Source organism: Pelecanus crispus, chromosome 3 (assembly GCF_030463565.1).
Source record: "Pelecanus crispus isolate bPelCri1 chromosome 3, bPelCri1.pri, whole genome shotgun sequence".
NCBI lineage: Eukaryota > Metazoa > Chordata > Aves > Pelecaniformes > Pelecanidae > Pelecanus > Pelecanus crispus.
This window is the reverse complement of record NC_134645.1, coordinates 80,256,395-80,281,260: the sequence shown is the minus strand read 5'-3', so window position 1 is coordinate 80,281,260 and position 24,866 is coordinate 80,256,395. Positions and strand designations below refer to the sequence as shown.

At 36.4% G+C, this 24,866-nt stretch overlaps 1 protein-coding gene across 1 annotated transcript in view; it reads left to right on the top strand.

Moving 5' to 3' along the window:
* Positions 1-24,866, top strand: part of FIG4 (FIG4 phosphoinositide 5-phosphatase) — a 72,045-nt gene that overhangs the window by 1,967 nt on the left and 45,212 nt on the right. Inside the window, exons 2-11 of the mRNA XM_075707381.1 lie at positions 6,894-6,992; positions 8,045-8,168; positions 11,196-11,352; positions 13,014-13,064; positions 15,177-15,325; positions 18,283-18,411; positions 19,957-20,057; positions 20,543-20,705; positions 21,354-21,451; positions 23,525-23,658. Of these exons, the coding sequence (XP_075563496.1) occupies positions 6,894-6,992; positions 8,045-8,168; positions 11,196-11,352; positions 13,014-13,064; positions 15,177-15,325; positions 18,283-18,411; positions 19,957-20,057; positions 20,543-20,705; positions 21,354-21,451; positions 23,525-23,658 (1,205 nt within the window). The remainder of the gene's footprint in view (positions 1-6,893; positions 6,993-8,044; positions 8,169-11,195; positions 11,353-13,013; positions 13,065-15,176; positions 15,326-18,282; positions 18,412-19,956; positions 20,058-20,542; positions 20,706-21,353; positions 21,452-23,524; positions 23,659-24,866) is intronic.

Genomic DNA, 24,866 nt, shown 5'->3' with positions numbered 1-24,866 from the left:
TCCTTTGAGTTTTGAAATTCAAATTCTTGTCATTTTTTTTTCCAAAGGAAAAATGCTATACGAATCATTTTGGAGTAATTATTTGAAAAGGGTTGATGCACTTAAAATCACAGATTCATGTAGGTTGGAAGGGCCTTCCGGAGTTCATCTAGTCCAGCCCCCTGCTCAAAGCAGCTTCAACGAGAGCATGATGTCAGGGCTGTGTCCAGCTGAGTTTTGAATATCTCCAAGTATGGAGATTCTACAGCCTCTGCAGACAACATGTTCTAGTGCTTGACCACCCTCATGGTTTAAAAAAAATAAAAGGCGGGGAGGGTAAGGAAGTTGGAATTTTGCGTGTTTCAGCTTGTATCAGTTGCATCTTGTCCATCCACTGTTCACTCCTTGGGAGAATTTGGCTCTGTCTTATCTACACCTTCTTGTTGGATAGTTTTAGACAGCAGTAAGGTCCTGCCAAAGCTTTCTGAAGGCTGAACAAACCCAGTTCTCTCGGTCTCTCCCAATGCATCATGTGCTCTGTCCTCCTAATCATCTTGATAGCTCAATGTCTGTCTCGTCCTGGGGAACCCAAAACTGGACTTCAGGCTTGATCGGTCACAGAGAGTTTTAGACGGAAATTTGCTGTTACAGCTGATTCAGTGTCACATTGCACTGCTGACAAAAGTTCCCACTTCTTCTCCCTGAGGTATCCCTCATGCAGCCTCCTTTGCATAAAATCTCACAATCATGCAGTCACCAGCTGTGACGGTCACTGATATGACGGAAGCATCACTCAGACATAAAATTGAATAGCTTTCTCCTGGTTCACGTTACTGTTCTGATTTCCCTAAGGCCATATGTTTGCTAGATACAGTATAACCATGTGGGACCAGGAGTTACATCGGATATAGGGTAACATGAAACTATATCCTAAGATGCCTTGTGGAGACCTTGAGTGGGCAAGGAAGGGATGACTTCAGTTGTCAGCAGTGGGAGAAACCGTGGAATTTACACTGATCATACTCCTTATTCCTGTAAAACCCCTCTGTGTTAAAGGAGGAAGAGATGAAATGGATGAGAAAGTGGAAATGGTTAGGCACGGTTTTTTTTGGTTGATTTTTTTTTTTTTTTTTTAGTTAAGAGTACAGTAGCACTATTTAAGTCAAACAGGAAAGGCTCTGGCAGCATTATTGGAGTCAAACAAGAAATACTCCTAGAGGTGAGAAGAACTGAATTCACAGTGTCAATTGAAGCAACAGAGGGCAAAATTCTATATTTTCTATTAATGTTTATATTTAGGGTAGCTGCTGAGACCTACCTTTTAAACTGATGCTTTGGGTCAATAAATACAACAGAGATGTGAATTGTATCTCCTGTTTGTCCTGGGAAGTTGAAGGCTTGTTTAGAAGTAGTCAGAAAAATGAACTGAAACAGTTGTATTCAGATCAATGCCAATTATCTTTCATTTTATGCATATATTTACTGCTGAAATGCACGCCAGAGGGCAGTAAAGATATTTCAGGAATATGACTAATAAGAAACAAAAGATATTTTCTCTTAGGAGAAGGCAGAACTTTTGTGTATCCCCCAAATGAAGCCCACCTGAAAGCTGTAGGTAGTTCATTGGAAATTATCATTCCCCTGAGGCGGTGTGACATTGAACAAGTCAATTTGTGCCATCTCTATAAAGGCATATCACTTGCCTATCTTTCAGGATATTATGAAGCTTAATTAATATTATTTTATTCTAATCAGGTTCTTCTACAGTCTCCATCTCCACAGTATCCAAATGACTTGCATAAGCTTATTAAGCAATGTGACTAGCATAATTACCTGTAGATTTTTCTGCCCTTTTCCCCAGGGAAAACTGTGGGTTTGGCTGGTGGTTTGTTTTTTTTTTAAATGTCATTTCTTCTGAAAATAATTTGAATGTTTTTATATTAACAAAAACAAGGTTTGCTTACTTAATGCTGAAGCTAGTCTGTGGTCAAATTGGAGAAACTTTAATGTAGAAGAGATTTCACAGAAAAAGCTACAGAATTTTTACTGAATTATGAAGCACACTGATTTATATAGATGGATATCTGACGCATTTAAAAAAATGCTGGAAGTAGGGAACAATCTACTGGGCAAACATTAGCTATCATCATTTTCTAGCTAGAAGTGGCTGTGAAATTTGGTCTTTCTGGAATATTTTCATTAGCAGAAGACAGACCCTCTCGGCTGACTGTCCTGTTCCCTCTGTAATGGTGTTCCAGGAATGGTGATGACGTAATGGAGCAGAGGATGGAGTTGGGACAAGAGAATGAGTTTTGTGAAACTCAGGAAGGCACTGTTTGTGTCTTAAATGTCTTGATATAGTGCCAGATAAATGGGCAATAAAATAGAGAAACTTAATCAACTGGTGTATGTGGGATCTGAGACCATTTATGAGTACGGCAGATACTTGGTGGGATAGCAGGGATGAGAATACGACAAGTTTTGAACGTGTATGCTATTCAGGCAGAACAAAAATAAAGTTCAAAAGTGGTAGCACCACACTGCATGCGAAACACGTGCCTTCAAATGTCTGCCTAAGTTGTTTTGGCGACGTATGTTTTATTTCTTTTGTCCTGTGTTGTCCTGGGTGTCATAATGTAGTCACTAGATCAACAGGCAAGAGACACTCTTATAGATTTGGTTTTGTTATGAATCTGCCTTTCTGGACAAAATGGTGGTGAGGGGTTTGTGGATAAATGATCACAAACTGATGTATTTAAATGTAACGGAAGGATGAAGAAAAATAGGTATTTTCTATTGCTATTTTTTATTTTCAAAACAAAGTTTGGCCCTAAAACAGACCTTGCTTTGACCCGTCACCTTTTCCATCTTATTTTTTCCGCCTGTCCTATTGAGGAGGGGGAGTGAGAGAGCGACTGGGGGGGGTCTGGCAGCTGGCCAACGTCAACCCACCGCTCTTCCTTAGGGCTTTGTGTTTTTTAGACATATCCATGGGCTTAACGGGTATCTTTTGCAAGCATTTTGTATAAGTTGTTGAGTGTTTTCCTTATGCTATTTGCAGGTTTAAAAATTGGCTGTGAGTGCACTGCCGTATTTTTCAAGTAGCTTTTAGTGTGTTTTCACATCTTTTTTCTGCTGATTAAGCTGTGTGTTGCTTTTTAACTGATGAGTGAAATAAGTTCTTTACAGTGCTAACACTTCTTAATGATAATTAGTCTATACAAAGAAGCAAATCATAGTTTTAGACCAGGAGTTCTAAGAAGTAATCTTCTTAAAGGAAAAAAAAAAATTGTGGGCAGAATGTTTGATTTCAGAACTGTTATCCTGCCATTATAAACAACAATTTGCAGTAAGAAGTTTTTTGTTTGGATTCCTTTTAGAAGAAGCTGTTTTTGTTGGTTCGGCTGAATCAAAAGATTGATAAAAGAGGGTGTAAAGCCTTTCAATTAGATTGCTTTGGTTAAAACACAGTCCCGGGTGGAATTGACTAATGATTGTTCCTATCTTGTGGTTGCTTAGTGATAATTGTGCAATAAGTTAAGCTTCAGGCCAGATCTTATAGGCAAGTACCTGCATGGTGTGCTGTCATGGCTGGCAAAGTGCACTTGTTAACAAGTTTCAGCAAGGCCAAGGGCAGACTAAACCTGGAAACAGTGTGTTTCATCTCAGGTGATGGTTAAAGAACTTCGGCAGGGTAGTATGAGGAAGTCTGCACAGTTTCTCTTTGTGTACCGTTGTGTTGAGAAAGTACTTTGTTGGTCAAGGTTTTCCATTTATCTAAATGCAGTGGCTGTGCTGTGGAGTGGAATTGTTTGAGACATTTGCAAAATGCTTCAATTTATTCAGTTCAACTTCGTAATAAATGGCATAAGAGAATAAGGATAGAAAATCCCAGAAAGGTTTCTGTAGCTTACCTGTGGTTTCTCATTTCTTTCACTATAATGATTTCTGTTAATCAAAATAGTTGTAAACAGTACAGCACATTTTAGCTTTGATTAATTTTGCAATTATGTTTCAACCTCAGAAATGAATTTATTTGATGATACATGCTCAGTGTTGTGTTGATCTGGTATTTTTCTTTATTCTTTCCTAGTATTCGTGTGATGGCAAATTTAATTGCTGTACACGTCTCTGATATGGTTTTATTTGTGCTCCATATCATCCAGTAAGACAGACTTATTTATTCATTAGATGCATAAATTAGGCAGCAGAAGCAGCTAATGCTGAAATGTCTTTTTTAGTTTCATTTTGCATTGTTAGTTTTCATATCATCTTTGTTTTCATTTCAGACCTTGAAGGTTGAATATGAGCTGGCATATCATGCTATTTTTCAAGCATTTCTGGCGTTGAGTGTTAGCTAGTCCTGAAAATTTCCCAGGTAGAAGTCTAATTTGGGGTTTGTAATTTTGAGGACCAGTCTAAATTCAAAAGATATTGCAGATGTTTCCTTTATTACTTCTACAAGAATATCCTCTAACATGCAGTGGGTAAGACTCTCATTTGCTAAATTGAGATTTCCCATTGCCTGGCTTTCTAAGAAGGTGGCTTCCTTAGGTCCATTGGTGCTGGGTTTTGATGCTGTTCTCAGCTGACCTTCCTCAATACATTACACAGCCTAGCTTTCTAACTTAAAACAAACCCCCTAAATTAGTCTTTAAAGGACTTCAAAGGGAGCTTGTTAAGTAACACTCATTATGGTGGTTGCTACCATAGTCTGCAGATACAATTACTTCTCATCTAATCTAGCTGCTGCTGTTCTAAGCAGCAGCAGCACTTGAAGCTGGCACTGTAGCTGTGCATAGCCTACTACAGCAGCTGCCAAGCTGTTGTGAGTGATGCGTTCCTCATAGCGCTTCCTTACATTTTATCGGTCTATTAAAATGGAAATGGAGAAGTACCCAGCTGAACTTCCTTAGTAATAGCATTTGCAACTCTATATCCATATCTCTCTCTCTCTTCCTGTGTGTCATGTGCCATGTTCCAATTTTAAATGTGGTCTTTGGCCCAAAATGCTGTTTAGACAATCTTAAGTTGTACTCTTCTATTTTTATTCAGGATGATTTGTAGGTAACCATAGGTGTCACTTTGGGAAGAAATTATGCTCATTTAATGAGCTGGACATGGGAGATCACTGAGTTGTATTGCAGTATTATGGACTACTTAAAATTGTTTAGCTTTAATTAACAATTTTCTACAGATAAAGAAACAGCACTTTTAAAATGCAGACTAACTTATCCATGTATTACAAATGAATATGATATTTCCCTCTGTCCATGCACTTTCTACTGCATGAAGAAAAAGATGGTATGATGGCATGGTCTAAGCAAGCATCTCTCTTGGTTGTTTGGAGTTTCTTGCTGGTGGGTGATACCAGCAGAAGAGCTCCATCCTCCACCTTTATGCTGTTCAGTGCCACACAGTGGAGGCTCCAACCTGCTTCTTGTCATTATGATTTCCCTCCTGGGAAGTAGAGATCTTGGCACTATGGGATCACCTGCAGAGGGTACTGTGAGGGGGGTAGGCTGGGGAGCCTGGGCTGTGCACAGCAGCACATCACTGCTAAAAAAACAGTGGGGAACAGTTCCTTGTGCTGCCTCAAAGGCTTCAGGGAGGGAGTGCTGCAATGGCATATGACTTTGAAGGGCCTTCTTTACTGTCGTTTAGGAGTAAACAGCAAAACTTGCCACTCAGTAAGCACTGTAACGTCAGTGTACAAGGTGTAGTGTACAAGAGTAACTCAGTGTACAAGAGCCAGAAGTTGGTGGTGTTTCCTTTTATAGCTCTTAAAGTTAAGGATTTTATTTTGTTTTTTAGAGCTTACTGACTATCTAGATGCTTTTGTGATTTCAAGGAAGCTGAAGGCTTTAAGTTCTTCTTTCATCTTAAATATCTTGACAGTAAAGATGTTTCTTAACATCTAATTGGTATAAATTATGAAACTCTGAGGTTTGTATGAATGTTGTTATTGATTTCCTCTTCCACGTCTTCAATCCATGTGACTTTTAAAGTTAAGAGCTGGCTGCATAGTTCCACATGAATTTGCCATGCTTTCCTACTAGGCTGAGCATTATTAATGAGTTATACCTTGCTGCGTGGTAGCACCACACTGATGAAATGAATTAGTAAAATGAGAGCTACTTATAGCAAGTCATTCCTGCAACCTGTGCTTACTGTTAATTCCTCTAAATGTAAAAATTCATTATAGTTTGATTCCCTTAAATAAGAAATGGACACATTATATGTTTATCAGTGGTCTTTCTTTCATATTTTAAGTGAGAAATAAAGCTAGTCTTTTTTTTTAAAAAGTAGTATTTTTAACCAGCATGGCTGGGCGTTGTGGAAGAACATTGGTGAGAAGTCTATCATTGCAAATATAAATAAAAAATGAAGAAAACTTGCAGTACTGAAGTACTTACAGTTTTTCTGTGTTTAGTATGGACTAGTAAAGACTAGCTGGCAGAAATAGCAATGGACTACAGTATGGTAACAGTAGTTTTAGATCATGAAAAGTTACAAACTTGTGTGTAAGCTTCTGCTAAATTTTACAAAGCAAATGGGAAGACAGTAATGGCTGGGGCAGGGTGTAGTTGGACAGTACCTGGTGTAAATTACATTTTTCCTCTCTAAACAGTTTTTCACCTTTCTTCAATTTTTAATTTTTTTTTCCTCCTTTTACAGTGCAGAGAATGAGGTCTTTTAAGTTGTAAAGGTTGACTGTATACAAATGTACCTACCTAAGGTACTGATGTCTAAAACAGTTTATTCACAGTCCATATGGAATATTACATATTTGATGTTAGTTGAAATGTATCTACTCTAGAAACTATATAAATGGCATTGTTGATGTCTTATGTTATAATGGGCTTTAGTTGCTTTATCCTGTATGATATTCTGACTTTTCTTTTTTAATGTAGCGATATTTTCTCGTTGGAAGTAATCCTGCAGAAACCAAATACCGTGTTTTGAAAATAGATCGCACTGAACCAAAGGATCTGGTTATAATTGATGATAAGGTGAGTGCCTCTCTATTTAGGTTTTTTTTCAGTTATTCCAAATAATAGTGTCTATATTGAGCTGAATTTAAATATTACACATTTAACCTGTTTCAACAAAGGTATGTTACAGAATCATAGTTATATAACAACTGAGGTTGGAGGGGATCTCTGGAGATTGTTTAGTCCTGCCCTTGTGCTGAGAGCAATGTCAGCTAGATCAGGTTGCTCAGGGCCATGCCCAGTTGCGTTTTGAATATGGCTGGAGACTCCACAACGTCTCTGGGTAACCTGTTCCAGTGTTCAACCATCCTCACAGTAAAAAAGCGTTTTCTTACATTCAAATGGAATTGCCCGTATTCCAATTTGTGCCCATTGCCTCTTGTCCTTTGACTGGATACCACTGAGAAGAGTCTGCTCAGACTTCTTTACTCCCTTCTACCAAGTATTTATACACATTGGTAAGACCCCCTCTGAGCTTTCTCTTCTGCAGGCTGATAAATCCCACCTCTCTCAGCCTCTCCTCATATGTCAGATGCATACAGTATTAGCATGATAATGACCAGTTACAGTATGGGAGTGGCCACAAGATCTCCAAACAGCACATTCACTTTTAATGAAGTTTTCCCAAGTTTTTCAGTTTATTACGTATAGGCTCCCAATGGTTTTCTTATGTTCAGCTATGCTGTTCTGAGTGCAAAATACATTTAATTACTCTCTAGCCAAATTTTTTGTGTTTCTGATATATCTGAAGCAAAACAAACAGCAGCAACAAGAGTCTTAATGTACACAATAGAATAAGACTTGATTCCTTTCCAAGAAGTTTATCATTTAAAATCTTAACACTTAAGACTTAGAAATGTTTGAATTCACCAGTGACCATGAATATTTCTATTGCAGTGGTGAGTTTTGTGTGAAAAGAAACTTGTACTTGTTGGTAGGACTGAAACAGGAGACAGAGGATGCAGAGCAGGAGTTTGGTTTATTGTATATTAAGTAAGTTCTTCTATTTGCTGACATGAAATAATATTTAACTACCAAAGCAGTAACTTAAGTGACTTTTTATTTTAAAGCATGTGTACACACAACAAGAGGTGAGGGAACTTCTTGGCCGTTTAGACCTGGGAAACAGAACAAAGATTGGACAGAAGGGCTCTTCTGGGTTATCTCGAGCTGTTTCTGCTTTTGGTGTAGTAGGTAAGTGTTTTGTTTGGTTTTATAAAAACTTTATTTCTTAAGGAGGTGAGGCTTGCTGTGCCACACTGTGTATCTTTCTGTCTCCCCTTGATGTTTTTTGTTTTTTTTAAACTGAGGAGGATTGAGAAATTTCATTGTTGAAGATAATTAAGTTTCTATGTATTTCATGAAAACAGATGGCAAGTATGGGGATGAGAGTTGTGCTGTAACTAGTCTCCTCTTCATCACTAAAGGAGAGATCTAGGAAATGGCCAAACTCTAGAAGGTTGGTTGAAGATCTCACCAAACTCAACTGATTGCAGAATACAAATCATGTGGAATACGGCCTTCCGAATTCCAGAGCTCACAGAATCCTTTTTTAAAAGAAAACAAAAGTTGACCTCCTTTGTTAGGTTGTATTTTGTCATCACACACTATTCAGAAAGATGACTTAATTTTCTTTTTGGTTAACTTTTTGCAGTGACATATTTCAGAATTTCTTTCATGTTTGAACAAGGATAACTGACTAGTATGTCAACTGAATTTTTAAATGCTGATCAGCTGTCCGTAATTCTGGAGGATTGCTTCAAGGTTTTAATAGCTTCTAACTTCATCCGAAAGTCACTACTTTCCTCCCTGTTGTCACATACTGAGGTCAATATACTGATGGTAAAGTCTCCACAGTAAATGTTAATGTGTACTCTGACAGCCCCCAAGAATACTTTTTTGCATCAATATACACCTGAACATCTAAATCCAAAGCTGCAGAGAAAGTGGAGACTGCAATGACTTTAAAAGATGCTCCTGAATTTTGCATAACAAGCCAAACATAAAAAATATTATTAGTATTCTAATCTAAAGTGGCAGATTAAGCAAACTTTCTTCTATATTCCTTTGGTCCATGAGGCATTGTGGAACCTATCAATGGATCCACTTCTCAGAAATTCCTCAGATGAGGTTCATGTTCCCTATTAATTTAAGAATATTAATAATATGGGTAAGCCTAAAGCAGCTTCTAACAGTCTTGTGCCATTGGCTTTTTTTGCACAAGCCATCAATGCTTACTGTTGAAATATGTGATAATATATTTGTTTGGAAAGTGGTTGTGTTAAATGAAAATTTGGCATCTCAATTGTATGTTTGTTTATATGTACTTCTCATAACTGGAGAGTTTATATTCTGTAGCTGGACAAATATATTGGTTATCAGATATGGTGTACTATTTCTAGGTTTTTTTTTTTTTAGAAATAACATGCTCTCTTAGTGATCTTCAGATTATCTTGCCCTTTTAAAGTATGTGCTTTAGATGTCTTCCATCTTGATCCTATCTAATCATATCTGTATGTATAAACATCTCATTTGAGGGAATGCAGTTGGTCATTTATTTCTGCCTCCTGGCTCAGGTCAGGAGGACAGGGCTATTTTTTGTACAATTGGAAAGGACAGCTTTGCTTTGTTCTCTGGTTATTTCATTAACCGGAGACAGTGCATTCAGTGCACTCAGAATGGGGGTGCTGATAGGCTAAGTTCTGGTTCACTGTATAGTGTTTAAAAGTAGAAATCTCTTTTAAATGACGAGAACCAGGCCAAGGGGAAAGGCTGGGTTCCTTATCAGGCTTTGGTATAACATTTGGTGAAATTCAGAGGATAGAGACTGTTCACTTAAGTGATCTTGGTGCCTGGAGGATACAGGAAGAACTTTGACTGCTATTTAAAAACTGAAATTCAATAGTCTAGCTGCTTCAAATGGAAGACTTTGTTTCTTACTGTCAGCAGGGTTTCCTGTCCTTGTGCAGGTGAGAGCATTTTTCCAAGGGGGGCTAATAAGGCAGAAGAAAAGAATTGCAGTTCATTCGATCACATTGCAGCCTCCAGCAGTGACAGGGAAGAAAATGTGTGCTTTGCTCATCCTTCTTCTTTAGTTTATAATGCAAAGCTAAAAGAACTGAATATAAGTACAAGTTAAAATGTGAATTGTGAGGTTGTGCATCCCATACCGCCCCCCCCAATTAATATATTTGTTGGCAGTGCAGCAGTGACTGAGTTTATGGCTCTTTACTAGTAGCAACCCATCAAAGCAGCTACCTCCAAGAGCTAATTCATGTAATTTATTAGTTATTAAAACTTAGTCTGCTGTATCACTGCCTATGCTGTATTAGAAACAAATTTGGGTTCAGGGGTGTTACATAGTTACAATTTTAATTTGAGTTTATACATTAGTATTGTATTTAAAGGTTTGTTATGCTTTTTCCTAATGATATGTAATAGAGACGTCCAAAGAAGCAACTCAGTGAAGAAGCATGGCTATGCCCTGTAGCGTTAGGGAATGAGGGTTGAGGCCTCAGAAGCCTACATTTGGTAGGTAATAAAGCCAGGCACTGCCTGTTCTACCTCCTCAGCCCTCTGAACTTCAGCAGGGTCAAGTGTTGGTATCTGAGAGAGGAAATAGAAAGAAAGGATTACCCCTGATGCTCTGAATGGCTAATTTGGGGGAGATGCTGCTGTAGACAGGGAATTTCATTCCCTGCTGTTAAGGAGAGAGAGCGCAAAGGTGTTGTAGTACCCTCAACTCCTTTTGCTGTTCTGTGCACCTCCCCAGTAGAGAATACATAAACCCGAAAAGAAAATTGGAGATTGGGATTCCTCCTTGCCCTGGAAAATTAACCTTTTTGTGTCTGAAGTAATTAGGGTATGCTTTGCTCTGAACGGTGAGAGTTCTATAAAAAGCAAATACAAGTATCTTAAGTAGACAGCAACTTATTCTGAATTTTCAATGTCTTAACTCTGCTACCTGATATTAAAACTGTGCACAGTGGAAGGGGAAAAAAAGTAAAAACTATTAACCCTTACTGGAGGTGAATTGTAAGACTCTGTGTCTATGCATATGTATATTTTTGTATGTGTATATATGCACGTTATACATGTAACATTAAGAACAAACAAAAATTCTATGAAGTCTTGAAACAGTTCTGATACCATTTTTCTAAATACGTTTGATCAAATCAGCACAAACAGCCAACTAATAGCATTTTAATGCTGTTTTAACAGGTTTTGTCAGGTTTTTAGAAGGCTACTACATTGTGTTAATAACAAAAAGAAGAAAAATGGCAGATATTGGAGGTCATGCAATATATAAAATAGAAGATACAAATATGATCTACATTCCAAATGACTCTGTAAGAATCACTCATCCTGATGAAGCCAGGTAAGTAAAGGTGATAAACAGTGTGTACTTTTTGAATATTTTCTGAGCAATGGTGAACTGCAACTAGAAATTTTAGTTATGGATTTCCTTCTGTTAGTATGTCATTCAAGCCATTTTACCTTAGCTGATAAATTAGTGTGGAAGAATGGAGATTGGGACACAAGTTCTGTGGCCTCTACCTGGAGGGTAAATACAACTGTTACAGTCTTTTAGAGCTTTTTGTCCACATCTCAATGTCACCTACATGTCAAAGATACATCCTAGCAAATGTGCACCAGGAAGCATCCAATATAAACATTGTTCTTACAAGGGCAAAGTAATGCTAATGTTGGTTTATGTTTAGGTACTGTTCTTTTGTTAGTAGCTCTAGCATCATGTCAATCTCACCTGAAGAGATCTTTTGTACCCTTCAAGAAGTGCTGAGTAGATTATTTAATTTAGTGATCCTGTGCTGTCAGAATCTTGTGAATGTTGGTGGTGTAAAGGGTGATTAACTGACGACCTGGTAAGTTTAGCTACTTCTCTCCTTTCTGTGACTTCTTTCTGAAGAAAGAAATTTGAGCCTTTGATGAGCAAGGAACCTTGTAATTAGTAGTACTGAGTTTGTCTCTATGTAACAAGTTGTTTAATGATCTGAAATGAAGTTGCTGCAGAGAAGGCTCAGATAACAATGTCTGTTACAATTGCCTTTTCTGAAAGAGAAAGCAATCTCTCTGCAAGATACAGCTTTATGGGTACAAGGTGTCTTTGTTTTGATATTTAGTAAAGCTAAGTAGTTCTGTTGAGTTGGTATTGCAAATTCTTCAGCTCTGTCTCACAAGTCTTAGGTCTTCTATGGCATGCAGCAGCAATTTCAAAGTTGAACCTTGGTTTGTGGTTGGACTCGATGATCTTAAAGGTCTTCTCCAAGCTAAATGATTCTATGATTCTATGAAATGTACAAGTACATCCTGGTGGTGTTTTTATCAGGGTGAGGTAACTTTGTCTGGTCTTTCATACAAGTAAATTATTTCAATAAACTGCTTTTCAGCCTGTACCAAGTGTGAATAGTCAAAAAGTGATGGATTATGACAAGCCGATGTCAGGTAATAAATCAAGCCAATGGTAACTGTTAAAAAGTTCCCACTTAAAGGTATGACTGGTGGTAAACCTCAATCTCCCCTCTTAGAATGAAGCAGACCATATTATCTAACCTATATATTTGTGGTGTTAGCCATTTTATCGTTCATAGACAGTGTTACGGTTTCTCCTGAGAATTTGCAAGTGTATGACAGGTTGAAGTAGATATTTCTTTTCTTGCTCATTTATTTCAGAATAACACCAAAAATCTTCAATTCTTGTATAGTACTGTTGGGAGTTTGCTTGTGTAAGTCCTAGAAAATTTGACCCACATGTGGAAAACAGAACTACAACTGCATGAAGAAGCAGAATGCATATACATGTAGACACTGGATTAAAAAAAGGCTATTTGATTTATTTAATCCACATGCTGACATTCGAGTGGAATTACCTGTCAAAACAATTACAGTAAGATAGCTAGAGAATTTATGGCAAGAGCCAATATTTATGTGTAGTTTAATTTCTGAGATCCCCTGAATGACTTCTTGGGGTCTGTCTGGTTAATGTAATAACTTTCCCTTTAACTTGAATTATTTTGCTAGGTATCTGAGAATCTTTCAAAATGTGGACCTTTCTAGCAACTTCTATTTTAGGTAAGTATTAGTTACTAATTCCTTTAAAAAATTTGTATGCTTACATTTGCTGTAAGATTCTGCTTTTGGATGTTGATGCCCAAAATCTTTAGGTTGGTATTCTGGGGAAGACACATAATCACACTGCTTGTCCGTTTTCATCTGTGTCTTTTGAACTTGCTTTCTGCTTCAACAAATTGATTAGGTGTGTAGTCTCCATGAAGCTGAAAAACTATACAAATATTACTGACATAGTAGAAGGTAGATACTGAAATTACTATTTCCATTGACTTTACCCTTGCCAGATTATGCAGAAGTTCTCTCTTTGGAAAAGTAGTATATTTCAGGGGGTTTGCTTGTCTTGTCAGTTTTTCTTTCTTGATCTCATTTTCCAGAAACAAAGGTTTGCCTTTTAATCAAAACATATATCACAAAGATATAGAAATAGGTCCTCATCTAAGACATACCCTGCATAGGGTATATATTTCATAGGGCTTTCTAGCTATTACCAATTCTCTTGCTTATTGTTTCATAAATGCCATACCTGAGACAAGTTTATGTCTAGTCCCAGCTACTATTACACATGAGACTTTTGGGACAGCAGCATAATAGGGGAAATGGGGTGATAAACCCGACAGTAATAGTTAGAACACTTTAAGACTTAAAAAAACAAAACAAAAAAAACCCTCTTACAAGTACCAAAAGGTGTATCTAACAGTCTAGAACATAATCCCTCTTGGAAAATAAAAGCTTTTTGTCACAGCTGTATCTGTGAAGATGAAACCTACTGAAGTTTCATGTTTGTTTCATGGTTTTGCATTGGAAGGCTTTTTCACAGTATAAAAACTGCTTTTCTCTTCCATGCTTTGTCTCCCAGCCCTAACATTATACAACCTTCTTTTGGTTTTTTTTTCTGCTTGGAGATGATGAATGTATGCTGTTTCTGTGGTCTTGTGTAGAGGGGAAAGGAGAAGGTTCTTACAAGACTCTGATAAACACATTTATCGGTTTAATTTAAATGTTCTTGGCTGAAATCATAGCATATTTTTCTGTGGGGTTTTCATATAAATACTGAACAGAATTAGAAGTTAGGTACATGAAAACATTTGGTGTAAGGGGAAAATGGAAGAACAGCCTGAACAAATCTTTTACTACGATACTGTTTAAAGGTTCTGTTTTATGCAAACTGAGCATGTAACAGACTGGTTTTTTTTCTAACAGTTAAGCCTGTTAGGTCATTATTGTGGAAATGTAGAGTGAGTACATGGGTTAGACTATTTTTTATCATCAGCGATAAATCTAAATGTCCAACGTTTAAATAAAATTTTTTAGATCATTAATGAATAGCTGAACTTACTCGAGGGCCAGCAATCACTGATGCTGCCTTAGGCTAAAGTGGAAATCTGTATTTCTGACTCAAGTGTTGTGTATATTTGGTTTCTCCTTGGGGAAATGTATCCTAGTGGCTTATAAAATTTAGCAATTAGCGTAGAGTGGTGTTGGTATAAAAGACATGAGGTGCAGAATTTGTTACTGTTATGGAACTAACAAAAAAACCCCTTTTGCTTATTCAGCAGCCACTGTCTTAGGATGCATCTGTGCTGAAATCACGAATTTGAGGACAGATACACTTTTTCTGGACCAAACTTTTGCCTGTTTCAAGTTCAGGTGGTAGTTAGAGAGTAGGACTTAAATCTCAGAAAAATTAGGTTGTCTATGTATATGGATATTTTTGGCAGAATAGCTATTTTTGATCTTCAGGACTGCTTCTTGGGACATAGTGAATTAAGTTTGATATGCTTTGTTTCAAAGGCATGTTCAGTTTTCAGTTATAATGACTATAAATACAATTTCAGCTACTGTACTGTAAACAGTTTCTATGTTTGTAAATTTGTCATTGCCATTACAGATTCAGAATCTGTGTATCTTGTTTCAAGGTCTTTTTTTTTTTTTTTTTTGGATGAAATAGTACTATAAATATGAATAGTACTATAAATATGAAATAGTACTATAAATAGTACTAGAAAAAATATGTACCCTATTTTTTGGATGAAATAGTACAGATGGAGCATAAGGGCTTTCAGAAGAGACCTGTTTATCTACACTTATTAACAAATATTAACTGTCTGTCAGTTACAGCTATGATCTATCTCACTCCCTTCAGTATAATCTTACTGTCCTGAGAATGCCGCTTGAGACATTAAAAACTGAAACAGCTCAGACCCGACAAGAGAGTTTTGATATATTTGAAGATGAAGGACTTTCAACACAAGGTGGAAGTGGTAAGAAAATATGTCTAATTAAACTAATGTTGTTGGTCATGAATACATCTAGAATATATATTTCACTTAAGTTTACTCTTGAGAAATATTCGGGTCTTCTGTATTGATCAGTAGTCTTGTAACAGTCGTGAATTAATAAAAGATTACGTAAAGTGCCAATTACAGACATTTGAATTTAAACTGCAATTTCTAGAGGTGATTAATCATTGTTTTGTTAATTTACATTGCAACTCAGGGAGATAATTGAGCATGCTGACGTTTTTCAGCAATTGATTATTCAACTGACTTGAAAGACTCCCAATAGGAATGAATTACAAAGAGAGTGGGAACCAGTAACTGATTAAATACTAACAAATCTTTTTTGTTTCATGTCGCAAAATATTGACAACAGAGGAATTGTATGAAGTTAGTGTCAACTTGATGTAGTAAGCACTATCAGGAAGCCTAAGAAAAATCATTGATTTCAGTTGAAAACTACAGCCTTCACTTTGGATCTAACGTATTCATAAGAGTGTATAGATGACCGGCCAGGCAGGAACACTATTTGTTCTCCCTTCTACTTTGCACTTTTAAAAAAGAAAGTTTCCCCTGAAATTCTTAATATTGGATTTCATTCTGTTGAAGTTGGTGCTTTTTATGTTTTATTGCCCTGTGACTTGTACTAATTATGTGAATGCTTGTCAAAAAATTACATTTTAGCTTTTTTTTAACTTTTGGGTATTGTGTATGTGACACCACTTTTCTCCTTGTTTAAGCATGAAATATCAGAAATAACAGTGCTACCTTTGATTCATAACGAATACATTGCTGTAAAAGTGGTCTCAAACAGCTGTGGAGATATAACCAACCTTCTTAGCTAGTAATACACCACCATGCCTTTTAAATACATCATGGATAAGCAAAGCAATAGTATAGAGAAAGTCTGGTACTATTTTGTTTAAAACTATGAACTTAATATCGAAGCCAGGTTAGATGCAACATAGAATCTGGATCTGTGCTTGTATTGGTTATAAAGAGGCTCAGCAGCCCCTCTGCTTTACCATCCTTATTCTTAGTCACTCACTGTGTAACCTCTCTTGCACAGAAAATATAATACACAGAGAAATACGGTACAAAAATCCCACTTGTCACAAAGACACTTTGGTTCTCTGAGATAGTGTGAATTGCATGATTTGTCTTCCACCTCTTCTAACCCAAAATGAATCTTCCAAGGCACTGAAGAAGGAATTTATTGGTCCTGCTTTCTGTGCCTCCAAAGGGGACTCTGAAGGTCTGACAAGCACATTGTTAAAAAACAACCCCTGACCCAAATTTATGCAAGATGAACTTGGACACTGTCCACCCTTTTGTTTTTGACACCCTTCCATCACAATACCTAGAATAGACCTACACTGACTACAACTCAAAGAATGAGAATGAATCTTAGGTAAGTAACTAATCATCTTTGACACTGGAACTTACTATGTTAAATACTTGTAAACAGCTATCATACTGTCATTTAAAAGCCTGAAAGTAATGCTGTGTAAACTGTGTCCTAAATCTGATGGAAAAATTGAAAGATAATCAAATAATGTATTTCCTTTTAAAGAAAAGCAGTTCCTCCCCCACCCCCCCCAAAATGATATTAGTAACACAGTCATGTATATGAGGATATCAGGAACTGGTTGTCAAATACTACAGTGACCACAAAGTGTGGAGGGTGCAATAATTCCTCCTCTGCAAAGGCTCTTATCTGTAAGATCCCTCAGGAATCCATACAATGGCATCATCTCTTCTATGTCTTTGTGAAAACATTGTGAGATAAAGATGCCATAACCATGACCCCATCAGCAGCATGCTTATAGCGCACACAACTCCATTTCCAGTAGATATTAGTAACATGTCTGATCATATGATAGAATATGTGTAAGAAATAGCCACCTGTCATTCAAGAACAAATTCTCATCAAAGTAATGCTGCTAGAAATAGGAAGGAAGACAAATTACTGACCAAACGCTTGTGGACAGGTTCTGCTGAATGTATACACTCCTTCACCAAAATGGTTACATCAGTTTTTCCGTGGGCTTATGGTAAGCAGGGTGAGTCGGTAGCAACAGTTTGTTCAATGGCTGCATTTTCACCTTCGGTCTGTTAGGAGAACTCATCTTTCTCCCCCAGCAGAACATTTGTCTGCTGTAATTGATGTACATACTACTACAATATAACTCATCCTTCCAGAAACTTCATTTGAAAAAACTACACAAAAAAAAAATGTAGCTAATAGAGTTCTTGTCCTATTCCTCCTCTTCAAGATTCAGACTCATTCAGGTCCCTTCGCCACCTTTTAGTGTCAGTTGTCATCTTGGTTCTGATTTTTGAAACAGAAAAAGACTCAGGTTCCAGATATATCAGAAATTGAATTTTAGTTTGCACATCTACAATAGCTCCATTTTTTGGTGTCTGTGCAAGTTAGGAAAACCAAGCTAAATTATGTGAGAAGGGGATTCACATACTTTTTGTAAAGGGGGCCAGAGCTATGCATGATCTTCCAGAGCCTAACAGGTAACTCTAGAGGGACCCAGAATTTAAAAGCTTATAAAGTCCTCCTATGAGAGTATTTTTGCCTTAAATGGAATTCACAACTTGATTTATTTCTCATATTATCAAATGCTCTACTGTTAACATGCAGAGATCTCTTTTCAGTACTGGAAGTATTGGAAACTTCTGCATGAAGGCATTCAAATACTACAGTGACCGGCAACCACAGAAAAATTGGAAATCTTCATAAATGCTGAGCTTTAGTGCCTGAAGTTTTCTGTGTTTGGCACACTTCAAGGATGCGAATAAATGCTATACTGAGTTGCAGTCAAGGGAAAAAAAACAAAGTAGAGGTCCAACGACCTGGATTTTAAAACAGTCCAATGCAGGTAAGCTTGTTTCTTAATTGCTAATGCATTTTCATTGTAACAACTTCCTAGGTGTATTTGGGATTTGCAGTAAGCCTTATGAAAAGTATGTGTGGAATGGCAAGCTTCTGGAGGCAGTAAAAAGTACTGTTCATCGTGACTGGCTGCTGTATATTATTCACGGATTCTGTGGGCAATCAAGTATCCTTTTAGTGTTGAAACAAATTTTCATTTATGTTTTTTTTTAAGTTTGAATGTGTGAAATACATTGAATTATTTCTTTGTCATGTAAATACTTTAAAATTTTAGAATTATTGGTTGGCTTTTATTTTCATTACTTTTCTAGGTTTTATGGCTAAACAGGAAATAGTTATGTTCTTATAACAGGGCCCTGCCACAGGTAGACTGCATTCTCAGTGAGGCAACTGTTTGTAACCATGGGGTTTAGTAATAAAGAACATGAGAGGATTTTAAGGCTCAGCTGTATTTTTTACTGATATTTGAGGAAGGAGAGAAAAGTTAAACAGAACTGAATCACTGACATAGAAATGTTCTCTTCCTAATCTCCTTTAAAACATTTTTTTTTAGTAAGTGAGATTTGCAGAAATTTTTGTATGTACTCTGTTTCTGTTGATGACAGAACTTCATCTGCTGTGTGAAGACAGTTAAGTAAACACTAGAACATCTGAAAATCTTTTTTCCTGACTATATATTATCTAAAATGGGTAAATGGGTCTACGCACATTGTAGTAGGAGGCAAAAAAGCCGAAATGCCTATCACGCTCCAAAGAAATACCATCTCAACATCTCAGTTGATAAGAATTTAGTATATTACAGAGACACTATATTTTAATCATCAACAGTATCATGTTAGTTTACAAGCCTGTCAATGAAATACCTGGGGAAGCAAATATGATTATGAAGGTAAGGTTAGTGGTGTCTTTGCAAAATTTAATTTTGTTTTTTCATGATTGTAAGGCTTCTGGTCATTGGCTTGGTCCCCAGACAGAAGGCTAGATCTGTTTTTATATGCCACAATTTCATCTGTGGTCTTACTTAATTGAAGTGGTAGCTGTGGATCTGACCACCAGCATTATGCCTGCTGCTGCTTTGTGAGTGACAATAGTCTTTGCTCTAGGTATTTGAGCAAATGTCATCTTCCCTCTTTCTTGTGCCTCCCTTCTGCTAAGGAAGCAGTGATAGTCACGTGACACATCTGATTCTATCTTTTTTGTTTTTAATAAAAAATAAAAAGCCTAAAAGAAAGCCACCACTGCATATTTAGTGGCTTGCCTCTGGCTTTCAGTTGTTGTTACTTTAGTTGCAGATTTACCTACTTTTCCAGACAAATAATTAGAGGGTGACTGGTATACCTGATCTGAAAATAGAAGCTCCCAGGCTTTAATCCCAGTATTCACGAAAGCAGTATTTGCGGCCCAAGGTGAATCTGGTACTTATTTCACCTGCATTGTCACTTCATAAAATAGAAATACTTCTCCTCTGTATGTTATGAAAAGTGGTTGATGTATTGTAATGTGGATTCCCTTTTCAAAGTTCTTCAACTGTTGAAAAGGGCAGTGCTCTCTCTCAGCTGCACAAGAAATTTGGAAGTGATACTCATCTCTCTTAAGGAGATTTTAGTAAATCAGATGTTTCATACACCTTTTTTAGAATTTATTTCTGCTTGCATGGAGTAAATGAATGAAAAATTGCATATAACATGTAAACCTTAACGTCTCTTTCAAGAACTGTTAATATATGGTCGCCCTATATATGTCACCCTGATAGCCAGAAGATCAAGCAAATTTGCTGGAACACGTTTTCTGAAACGGGGAGCAAACTGTGAGGTAAATTAAATGTGTGGTAGGTTTTTTGTTTTGTTTTTTTGGTGGGTTTTGGTTTTTTTTAGCGATTCCCCCCTGCCCCCCAACAATATGAAAGCTTGAGCTTGACTGACTAGAAAACTGAAATGTTTTAGAGGGTTGTTAGGGTTTTGGCTGTAAATTATGCTATTAGATAATGTTATCACAGCTATCATTACATTTTTAATTGAGATAATAAAGCTGTTCTTAAAATAATAAGTCTTAACTGGCAGGTTGGGGTTTTTTTTTTTTTTTTACACTTAGAGATAAAGTTCTTTCCCTGATGGAGGAAAAAAATATAAAAATCTGGCAATATACATTTAGGGACAAATGGGAATTTAATGTTCAGTGGTGTTCTCACTACTGTGATTTGGTCTCTTACAATTTAATTGTTTTTAATGATCAGTTCTCTATAATGCATGCTGCTCTGAAGTGTCATGTCTACATATCTGTATTTCGCTTTGTTTTAGGGAGATGTTGCTAATGAAGTGGAAACTGAACAAATACTTTATGATGCTTCAGTTATGTCATTTTCTGCGGGGAGTTATTCTTCCTACGTTCAGGTTCGAGGATCTGTCCCTCTGTACTGGTCTCAAGATATTTCAACTATGATGCCTAAGCCACCCATAACATGTATGTACAAATTGTTCTTTGTGATAGTTTATAGTGCTGTGTCTTAAAGGAACACCTGAGAGAGTAAGTGAAAACTAAATTTGCAAAAATGAATGAATTCTCTATGCATTTGTTCTTTGGGAAGCCATAACTTAAGGTAAATCAATATTCTTTATTATCAACATCATGGCATACAAATATTCAACCATATAAAAAGCTGCATTTGATGAAATTGAATAGAAAAAAAAATCTCCATCTTAGGCTTCACATTCAAAAGTGGAATACAAAAAACTTCTGTTTGAAGATGTCAGCTTTCTTTGTGCTTATTTTGTATACAAAGGTAGCTACATTTATCTTAGTATTGTGGGTAAGATTTTGAGCCTATTGAAAATGGCGGAAAACATCTGGGCTATGTTTAATGGGGCCAGAATAATTGCTGTTTTATAAGGACCTCATGAAAATTTTGGTTAAGAAGTTGCTTCCATTTTGGGAAAGGGAAGAGTTTGGGTTTTTTAACAGCTTTTGCATGAAAAGAAGGGAAAGTATGTAATTGTATCATTACTATCAGAGAATTAGTATGTCTTTTGTGAAGAGTACTTTTAAGGGAAAATTATTTAAGTGACTCTACAGCTCGCTTAATATCATCCTGAATATATGTATTTGTTGCAGTGGACCAAGCAGATCCTTTTGCACATGTTGCTGCTCTTCACTTTGACCAAATGCTTCAGAGATTTGGCTCTCCCATTATTATTTTGAATCTCGTGAAGGTACGATATTTTGAATGTGTTCTGTATGTTTTCTAATTTTTAATATGATGCTTATTTCTGTAGAGTCTCTGTGTAATTTTGGTTGTGCTCTAAACTAATACTAGCTTTATAAATGGCATATTTTCTTCATAAATCTCATCCTACGCAGGATAGTACATAACTCTCTAACTGCTTCCACCACAGCCCTTCAAAAAAAGAGGTTTCCCATGTTTATAGACAACTTCTAGTAATCTTTCACTGTTGTTTTCAGGGTTTTGCTATTATCCCTTAGATGTAAGTCCAAATAAATTTACCACTAAATTTAATTTAGCACTAAAAAATGCTAAAATAGTATTGTACCATGCAAAGTGAGGTTTGTAGGCTTCTTGACACAAATGACTAGTTATTTGAAATATTATGATAAAGACTTATCTTTTGTTGTTTGCTCTGTGTGGTAGAGTCATGGAAGTATGAATGGGAGAGAAAAGTGAAGCATCTAATGCTAGCTAACTGGCAGTGCCAGTGGCAGTAGGGCTGGACTGATGGGGGGAGCTTCATGATTGCTGCAGTAATTCAGTTAAATGCTGTGTGAGAGGCTGTGGTACAAAGCCTGGGTTCTGGGTGGCACTGTAATTTTGGTTATTACATCTTGTATTTGTGTTGGGGTTTGTTTTGTTTTTTTCTGTTCTAATCCAGTCATTTTCTGTGGTGGTGTATATTTCCACATTTGAGTTTAATATATTGATTTGTTTTGCTTGAATCCTATGTTATTTCTTTTTAGTCTTGAAAAAAAAATTTCATTTATCATGTTGTAGAACTATATTCAGTAGAAAAAAGGATCTTTTATGTGCATGTAGGATCCATTCCTAGTATAAAAAAAATAGGGAAAATACAAAAGGAAGGTTTTTAAACACTAAGTCTTTTAAATGGCCACTAAATAACCTGTTTTCTATTTCTGGAAGCTTTCCTCTGTGGGAGTGCTTTTAAGATTGTCCAAGAGTCTGTGGAATCAACTTAGGATAGCATTTGTTGACAAGAAAATTATTTTATCTCTTACAGCCATAGCTTTCAAAATCCATTGTTATAGTGTGAGCCTAGACTCACATGACCTTGACACGTGAGTCATTATATGCTTTTCTTGACAGGGCTTTTGATACAGTGGCTGAAAATGCTTCTTCTTTCCCTCTCTGTAGATGCTCAATATTAAGATGCTAAAATTCATGTTCCTTTATTACTTTATGTACTGCTTGGAAAAAAAAAAAAAAAAGTGAGGTGGGGAAGTCCCCAAATCTGGACACCTTTTTTTGGATGTTGCTGTTGCTTTTACACAAATGCTACGCACTTCTAGCTCCACTACTTTTATTAGTTGATTTCTTAAATATTGATGAAATATAAATGTATGTCCTCCTATATCTGTCTTCTAGAAACTTGTTAACTAGTAGTGAATGTATTAGGCTTCCTTTGGGTTTGTTTATTTAGGACTGCTATTATGTATTTAAAGCAGTTTTTATAACATAGGTTCAGTATAGGTTTCAGTTTGGATGAAGTTGAGAGGAAAGCCATACTAATATATAGAGAGCTAAAACATATGGTATATTCACAGAATGGCAACATAATTCTGATTTTTTAGAATTATTGTAAAGCTGGGAGATGGGAACTCTTGTTCCCCATCTCCTGTCAGTAATGGAGAAGAATTTGCCTGGCTCCTTTTGTACCCCAGAATCGAATGGGACGCTTTTCCTTTCTGCCTTTTTCCTTCTCTCTTGTATTTGTTTACTCTATTACCACTTTTGTTTCTGTGTGCTCTTCTTTGCTCTTGAAAGGTTCCATTTTCAGCCAATGGTTATGCACAGTTGAAACAGGTGACTTTTACTACTAATACAGATCAATTGTTAAAAAACCAGAATGTTTAGATTTTTCTGCCTCTTCTGTTCTTAAATTAACTGTACTAGTTATGAAGAACTGCCTGCTGTTGTTATGGCTTCTGCTTTTAAGTTCTGTTATATGTACATACATGTATATATGTATGTATATGGGTTACATACTTTTGTTAATGAAAATTGAAATGTTAACTTCCTTTTCTTTTTGCTAAAGGAACGTGAAAAAAGAAAGCACGAAAGGATCCTTAGTGAAGAACTTGTTGCTGCTGTGACATATCTCAACCAGTTTTTACCCCCAGAGCATGCAATTATATATATACCCTGGGATATGGCCAAATACACAAAAAGGTAGAAAAGATCCTTCTTTGTGCTAGTGCTCTTAGCCACAATACAAATAACTGTATGCTACTGAGTGTGTCGCTTTTCAGTTGAGTGTAGCTTAGGAATGATGGGAGAATTTTATTAAGATCTATGGATGGAATAAAACCTCATCTTTTTTAAGGATTTTTAATGTTTTCTATGGTTTCTTACCAAAGTGGAGCAAGGCCTGAGAACTTTGAAATTCTCTGCAGAGGAAAATTTTAGAGAAAAGCCACAAAAAAGCCACCAACATTCACTTTTAATTTGAATTAGTCAAAACACTGCATTTTGTCAGGTGTTCCATTTCAGTAATTGAATTTGTTGAGTTACAAAATTTTGGAAAACAAGGGGTTTCATATCAATCAGTCTCTTCCATTTCTTTTTCGAAAAGGAAATGAGGGCATTAATTTCAATGTTGTAAAACATTTAGATTATTAGAAGCATGTATCTTAGGCAAATATATTCTGTAACTTTTTATTCTATAATTTTGGACAATCGAATGCTGTACTAGGATCATGTGAAAAGCATGAATGTTTTCCTAAACGCAGAGATACTTACAAGGCACAAACATTTTAAGTCTACAGGTATAGATCGCTATCCTTAAGTAACACACAACTCTGTTGTAAAGTTCTCTGATCTGCACGTCTACTGTATCTTATAATGCCAGAAATTCTAGAAGAATGATTAAGAAATGTTGGATCAACTTTCAGGTATCTGTTACTGTATCAGTCTGAGCTAAACAATGGAAAAGCTGGTGTGGTTCAAAGGGCAGGAATGTAACTAATGTTTGTCTATTAAATTTTATGAAAAAAGCTTTGGAAAACAATCTTTATTCGCTATTTGAGATTACAAGTTGGTTGATACGGTTGGTCATGTAGGTGTGAAACTGTTACTTTGAAGTTTGATGTGATTTCACACTGATTTTTTATTCTAAAATGGCATTGTGTACAGTTAGGTGTATATGCAATTGCTTTTGTTACGATTAAATAGCAAATCTCGAAATAAGGCTAGATTTCCTTTCAGAAGATGTGCTAGATGCAAGTTCTTGGGTTTCATATGGAGTGATGTTGATGAAGCTTAGCGGTCTATCCTATATGGGAAATTATACTAGGTGATCAAAGGATTCCCCTTCTAGCTTTAAGCTTGAGGTATATTTATATACATATCCACCCTAGTACAGATATAAAAAATACCTG